At 40.4% G+C, this 7,950-nt stretch overlaps 1 protein-coding gene across 1 annotated transcript; it reads right to left on the minus strand.

The window, feature by feature from the left end:
• Positions 1 to 2,381: 2,381 nt before the first annotated feature.
• gadd45gip1 (growth arrest and DNA-damage-inducible, gamma interacting protein 1) lies at positions 2,382 to 6,607 on the minus strand. The gene is made up of 2 exons (XM_026324239.1): positions 6,192 to 6,607; positions 2,382 to 2,938 (listed from the first exon to the last, which is right to left on the minus strand). The coding sequence occupies exons 1-2, from the start codon at positions 6,590 to 6,592 to the stop codon at positions 2,647 to 2,649; spliced, it is 693 nt and encodes a 230-aa protein (XP_026180024.1). The 5' UTR covers positions 6,593 to 6,607; the 3' UTR covers positions 2,382 to 2,646.
• Between the last annotated feature and the right edge of the window lie 1,343 nt (positions 6,608 to 7,950).

The raw sequence follows: 7,950 nt of genomic DNA on the forward strand, positions 1-7,950 counted from the left end.
ATAAAAAGCACGTACAAAATTAATTCTATTCAGTGATTGAATGAAATGCTATTTGCACAAACAAGCCTTTTATTAAAGCGTTTCTATCCTGTCTAAATGAAACTTAGCAATGCTTGTTGGGGACAATTTACCTGCCAACACCTGGTCGGGCCGGGTTATTTCAGCCAATCAGCACAGGGAGCTATATAGCTCGTGCACAGAAGAGGGGGAGGGGTCTGGGAATTCATCACTAACAGCCATGAGATGAGCGATATGGCTGAAAAAGTATACGCCTTCCGCTGCTTGTAGTTATAGCCTATGTAACTAAACAACAGAGTAACAAAAACGAAAAGAGGAACTAGGTCCAGCTCTCCAATGACAGAGACACCTCCAGGGTTTGAACGGCCTGAGGACAGACACGACGCTTTGTTTTTCCTGCTGGACAGGTGGGTGGGCTATTGTGTCAGGATATTGTTTATTCAGGTAAACTTTTATTTGGGGAAACACTGGCAAACTATCGCTGCAGCTCTTTCGCCAATAGCTGTTGTCACATTATTAGTTTGTTTGCTGAACTACCTTCCACACACAGTCAGATAACTTTCCAGTGAACACACTCTTAATTAAGGACCCGCTCAGTTTTACTGTTTTTCCAACTGAAAAACAACATAGAAGATGTTCATCTTCATGTTCTGTCCTTTTATTCATTACATTCGTATTTTAACTTATTTTTTTCTTCCAATGTGTACATATTAAGCTGATCCACATATATTTTCTTTAACTGTTAAATATGTTATATAGTGAAATTAATAGGCTCCAACTATAACTACAGTGTAGAGACCAAAAAAAAGAAGAAATAGGCCTGAGAGAACTAAACCTAAAAAAGTCCTATAAAGAGGAGAAGAAAGATTATACAAAAGAGGTTGCAGTGCCTGAGGAAGAAGACGAGGGTCACCAAGTCTACAACAGCAAGAGGAGATGGAGATGGGAAAGGAAAGTCATTTTAAAAATTTAGAAGTGCAGCATCTAATTGTGATTTTAATTATGTTCATCAGAAGCAATCATAGAGAGGTGTAGTCAGAAAGAAACGTAACAGCTGATGTGATTTAAAAATGAAATGTAGTGCTACTGAAGTTTAGTCGATCTTGGCCCAGGTAGCTCAGTCAGTTTCTTAATCTGAGGCTCACATGGGTCAGAGGTGTGATGAACATTACTCTGGCTCTTCAGTCGATCTCTCACATTAATATATGGTTATTAGGTTGACACAGAGGAACCTATCTGGCTGTTCAATAGCTTCTCACTAGCACCTTTTCTGGCCTCATAAAAACAAAAAGTCAATCGACAACAGTTCCTCCTAAATGCAACAGTTTTTATGACTGCTGGAAATTATTTCAATTGCAAGTATATTTTTGCTGCCAAGGAAGTGGTTCATTTCAGACCAACAGACCATAGCCTTCATCTATGGACCTGACTTAGATACACAATCTGTATTTTCACGTCACTAAAGAGGCTATCCACACTTTAAAGATGCCATTTTTCAGTTTATAAAACAGGAAAACTGTAAAACCTCTCTTTATTCAGCTAACTGCAACAGTGAAAATGTATTAAATATTAAAGGTCAGTATTACAGAAAAGATCAATGACATTTATTTTCTATTTTGGCTAAATATCTGATCACAACCCCCTTCATTTCTGAAGAATGAAGTTGGTGTTTGAAGTTAAAAAAAAAAAATAATAAAGCTGTTGGAAGACTCTTTAGGTCAGGGGTGCCTGGCCCATGTTCCTTGAGGGTCACTTCCCTGCTTGTTTCCAGCTATCCTGCCCTACCCACTGCTGATTACCAGGATCAGGTGCGTTCAGCCAATAGATAGTTGGAAAAATCTTCCTCAAGTGACTCCTGAGGATCATGGGTTGGGCAACTCTGCTTTAGATGCTGGATGGTCTGCAGTAAATTTATGATCAGTCTCATAGGTGACTTACACTGTTTGATTAGATATTAAAACCCTGGCTCCAAAGCCCTTCAACCTAAGTGTCTGGTGATCTTCAGGGTCCACTACCTCCTGTTGCTGCTTCAGTGTTGCAGGTTCCCCAAGCAGCTGAAGACTGCTTTACTGGCAAAATCCAAGTGATTTTCATACTCTTTTCGCTATGGACAGCATTCATTAGGTAATGCTTAATCAACAGATTAACACACCTAACATAGAGGCCTATGGCACACAATTATAGTAAGCTATTTAGGTCATGGCAAGTGAATGTCGATATTCATATAGTGCTTTGGCAATACTGTGTCTGAATATGGCCATGCTAAAATCATCTGAATTCAGAGTGGATTAAAGAGAGAATGAAGCTGGTCTTTCTAAAAAGTTTGCTTCATGTATCTACTTCATATTGAAAGGTTTAGGCACTTCCATCTGTACAGAGATGAATTTATTTCAGTGACAGGTATATACATGGCAAGGTCATTAATAAAATGACCAAATATCCATAACAAATGGAGCAAACAACTGTAGAGAGTTTTTGCAAAGGAAAAAATGGATGCGGTTTTGTTTAATCCAGATCAGGCAACAAAACAAGGGCTCCAAACCCAAACCACTGTCCCACTTTATGTCTTGTGAAATACTAAGACCAAGGCCTAATAGTTATTTATGACAGACATAACTCAGTCCAAGACTATGAGGAGGCAGCAGGAGGTGTGACAGGAGCTGCCGCCTGCTCTTCTTTCAGTCTGCGTTTCATTAGTTTTTTCTTCTTCTTCTCTTCCTTCTCTATTTCAGCAACCATTTCCAAGAACTTGGGGCTGCGGGGGTCCACTGCATAGCCAAACCGCTCTCTGGCCTCAGCCAGCAACTTTGCACGGCGATCTTTCTCCTCCTTTAACTTCTGTTTGGTTTCACGCTTTTCTCTGCGCCAGTCAGCTATCATCTTGGGCATTTTGGCCATGTTTGCTGCTATGAGTTTCTCTCTGCAATGGAAACAGAAACATGATTAGGATAACAGACTTTAATGCAGCATGATAATGGGAAGTCCACCACTTTGCTTTTGAGTTAACTACTGCATGGATTGTCAGCACATTTGCTACAAAAATAAAGTCCCTCTCATGATGAACTAACTATAACTTTAGTTCTCCTTAACTGTTCATCTAGTGCCAGTATCAGGTCAACATTTTAGTTCATGCCGCACTTCGTTGATGAGCAAATTCTCGCTTAACACAACAAATCCTAATCTAAGATGGTGAACATGGTAAACAACATACCTGATAAACACCAGCATATCAGCACTGGTAGTGAGATCCTGTTACTATAACAAACCTAACAATTTTTACGTTTACTTCATGGTGTTACTAAGCTAACATGAGTCACCTATATTTAAATAAATATAAATTGAAACATATTATGCAAATCACCACTGTGAGCATTTCCCAAATGACAGATTGGTTCAGAATTCAGTTCAAAATATTCAGTTCAAAACCCTATTCAAAATAGGGTGGGAAATAGGTGAATTTTTATTGTTGTATATAAAACATAGTACAGTGAAAATTGAGGTGGCAGCACAAGGCTATCTAAGTCAGCTATATAAAAAAAAAAAGTGTAAAACTCAGTCAGTACTTTTTCCTCCTCAAAGAAGGGGTAAAAGCAAAAGGTTTGGGACTACACTGTTCCCTATCCGCTGCTGACGATGAAGAGCTGATGTTTAAGTAATGCTTTGTAAAACTTTGATCCATAAATCTTTAAATTGCTTTGCTTCAGTTAGTTAAATTCTCTATTTTCAGCTATTTTCTCTTTCATCTTTCATTGATTCCAAAATAAGAAACTGTGCACTGTTCCAGTGTTTTATGTACATTATCTAAAGATGTGTGGGGATAAAACTGCCACCCAAGAGAATAGTTTCACCAGCAATAATTTTAGCTAAGCTTGTGCCGCCAAATACCGAATTTTATGTTGCATCGCAATGAGTTTGAGGTCAAACTCGATGATGATCGCCATTTTCTATCCGGTTTGGACAGGTCTTCCAACCAATCATGCAGTGGAAAAGTAAGACTGAGCACAAGGCACGAGGCACAAGTTTAGCATGTGTTTATGTTTACCACCCACCTGTGATAGAACTTTTTCAACAGTTAATGACGTATGATGCTAATTAATGTACACAGCACAGTGCCTGGAGCAGTAGCTCACGTTTAATATAGTGTGTGTCCATAAAGTCTCTTTACAATTTAAAAAATTTATTACAAAAGCAAATGAACAGACAAGTATGTGGAAATTATTACAAAATGAGGAGTAGATACTGAAGTTTTTTTTGCCTCATTTAATACACCTCTATATGGGCACCATTAGTTGTACGAACCAGATCAAGACGGTACTCAATTTCTTGCCATGTTTGCTGTAGCGTAGCCTCATCAATGGTGGCAATGGCATCAGTGATGTCCTGTATCTTTGTTCGATACACGCACTGAGTACATAGAACAAATCTGATTAAGATATCTCATGAATTGCCTTTGTAATATGTTTTTTTAAATTGTAAAGAGACTTTATGGACACCCTGTATAATGTTTGGGCTGCTGTCGCTGTGTGAGCCAGTACGTCAGGAGTTGAGACCTGATTAAAGAGATGATGAACAGAACAGAAAATGTTGCCAACTCGAGTGCCGGCGTTAATGATGAAAACACCCAAACGAACACAGCCCAGGGCTCAAAAGACGAGAGCACTGTTGAGAGCAAGGGTCTGAGGAGTGTGGAGATATTTTGGATATTTAAAGTCCGACAAGAAGCAGAGTAGCATGCACTGCAAGCCACAGAGAATTATTTGACAAAGGTATATAAATGTTCCACTAAAAACAGCTAATACCACAACCCTTTTTAATCACCTAAAGCAGTGCCACCCTCTGGAGCACATACAATGCAAGACTTTACAGTCCCAGACCAAAGCAAGTGTTGGTGGTCCCTTAACACAGGTGAAACATTTGCTGTACAACACACCTAGTTCATTTATTTGGGAATGACCAGTGAATTTTTAATTTTGTTTCTGTTCTGTAAAACATGAAATCTTCAACATTTAAAACTTAAGATTTTGTTTTACTTCTACGTTCCTACTCTCACCTAGGGTCATGAGCTTTGGGGTCATGAACGAATTGGACAAGATCTCGGATACAAACGGGCGAAATGAGTTTCCACCGTAGGGTGGCTGGGAGCTCCCTTAGAAATAGGGTGAGGAGCTCGGTCACCTGGGAGGAGCTCGAAGTTGAGCCGCTGTTCCTCCACATCGAGAGGAACCAGCTGAGGCAGCTCAGGCATCTATTCCGGAAATGCTCCTTGGGGAGGTGTTCCAGGCATGTCACACTGGGAGGATGCCTCGGGGAAGACCGTGGACACGCTGGAGGGTCTATGTCTCTCAGCTGGCCTGGGAACGCCTCATTATCCCCCCGGAAGAGCAAGAGAAAGTGTCAAGGAAGAGGGAAGTCTGGGAATCCTTGCTTAGACCAATGCCCCCACAACCTGGCCCCAGATAAGCAGCAGAAAATGGATGGGTGGATTTTGTTTTGTATATTTGTAGTTGATCAAATTTTGTGCTCTCCTGTAACACAGCTTTTGTCTGTTCAGAAAAAAAGATTTAAATTTGTTATATATGTAACTATTTTATTTATTTGAGATAAGAGCTGTATAATGTACAATGTTTGCCATGTTCAATTTTAAAAAGAAAATATTCAAACCAAAATTAACCTCATTTGTACATATCAGTATTAAAAAGGAACCTTTAAGTTTGAATGAAATAGTGCTTTGGTGTAAATATATATATATATATACATATATATGCCATATATCGATGTCGACTGATTTTCCATATCACAAAGCCATAATTTATGTATGTTATTAAACGTCCAGTAATCATTAGCTGTATTAGCTTGTGTAAAATTAAGCTGTCAACTTTTACAGAGCACAGGCTTTAAATTAGGTAGAGTACTAATTTATTGGTTACGGTCAGAAGATCATTGAGCAATCTGGCAATACCTTCAGAGATATATGTTGAGAAACGACCTTTGCTGTTTATTTTCAGCAACACAACACACCTGGTTAGGGCAGGAGCTAAGGTCAGACAGGACCAGTGATCAGGTGGACTGAAACACCGCATGAAAGAGGACTGAGAATAAGGAGACGAGGCTCATTATTAACTACCCTGGCTGTCCGACAATGGACGCACACAGATTAGCAACGTAGCATTTACCTTGCCATCCGCTTCTCGGCTTCCTCCTTCTCTCTGGCCTCTATGTTCTTCAGCATTGCCTCTAAGGAAGGGTGCCACTCGTTTTCCTCGGCGATGACCTTGTCCAGCTTCTCGTGGCTGGGCCATAGCGAAGCTGGATCAATACCTGACGCCGAGCCGTAGCGACCGAACAGCTTCCTATCATAGTCGGCCGTCTTCTGCCACTCCGGTGTCTTCTCGCTGTCCTTGTCCGGTATATACGGCTCACGGAGGTTTAGCTTTAGAGGTTTGGGGTTATAGGACGCAGTCTGCAATAAATGCCCAAACTGGGGATTCGAGGAAAGTATACTTTTTGAAGATGAAATGCCTTTTAAAGTCCGACATAACGGTGCTATCCTCCCGCACAGCACATACGCCGCCATCTTTCTTCACCCACATGTAGGACCCCGGGGTAAGTCATAGGTGTCCACAACAGTGCCTGTAACGTTTGCATTCTGTATTGACCAGGCGGTATCACCACGCTACTAACCAGGAAAGCGCTTTCAGTCAGGCATTAAGTTGGTGACATAAATTAAAAAATCTCTCGGTAGGCTGTTTATCAAAACGAAAAACGGATAACGTAATTGATAACATATTAATAATAAGCTGCAGCTATTAATGATGCAGTTCTAGAGAAGTATGAAATGATTGCAAAGAAATAAAGGTACCTTTATGCTGCAAGTGCAAGATGAGAAATAATGCTTGGGTCAAAGTAGATTGAGGATATAGAGCTTGTACGGTGGCCAGAGGTGGGGTAAATCTTCTGTGTGTTTGTTTCAGCTTTTTGAGACAATATAACTAAACAAACACTAAACAAACTCTTCTTCAGTGTGATTTTCTGTATGACAGTTTCATTTTTCATTTTATAGTATTACATAAATATTTTTTTCTTACGTAGAGCTCTACCGGGGAATTGTGATGGCCAAAAGTCATAAGATCCACTTCACAAGCCTTCTCAGTGACTTTCAACATCCTCATTGACTTGGAAGTAGTTGAGAGCAGGTGGGCTATAAGAGCACACACCAAAAAGGGGAACTAAGACTCTTCTAACACCTTCTTTGAACATTTAGAAACCACTGGGAAAGCGAATAAACCTTCTTTGAAAGAAAGGATCTTTGTTTTAACCCCCTTAGCACCACCTCCTCCTTCCTGTTTTAGCAGTTCCCACCCTCCCTTAACTTTTATTTTTAATTTCTTCTCAAGAAGCGGAGGTAGAACAAATTGGGTAGCACTGGAGTGCAGCACTTACAGAGACAGATGTCATCGCTTTTGTGTCATGGGACACGTGAAGCTCTCCATCGTCATTAAAGATTTAGGGTTCCCATGGCAGGGGTAGCACTAGGCTGGAGGTGGGGGTGGGCATGACAGAGGCTTAATTTGGCTTAGGAGCGATCTGGTGCCAAGCCTCGGGCTTTAGGGATCACATCAATGTCAGTCACAGGCAAATAGGCTTGTTAGCAGTTAGACGATAAGGGGATGGTGGCAAGATGACAGGTCTATTTCTGAGTGAATTTGTGAGTAGGGATGTTAATACATTAATTTTTTGGAAGTTTTATAGAACCTGCTCACCTGAATTATGACTCTTACCTCATGCAGTGACATCTGTTAACACATCCATTTCGCTATAGAGAAAAGTGCACTTGTTTTGAATGTAAGAAACAGTACGGAGTGTAGTGGTACAGAGTATCTACTGAGAGGTTGAAGTACATTCATTAGGATGAACAGTAAAGTGTCATCCCAG

The sequence above is a fragment of the Mastacembelus armatus genome, chromosome 8 (assembly GCF_900324485.2).
Source record: "Mastacembelus armatus chromosome 8, fMasArm1.2, whole genome shotgun sequence".
Taxonomy (NCBI): domain Eukaryota; kingdom Metazoa; phylum Chordata; class Actinopteri; order Synbranchiformes; family Mastacembelidae; genus Mastacembelus; species Mastacembelus armatus.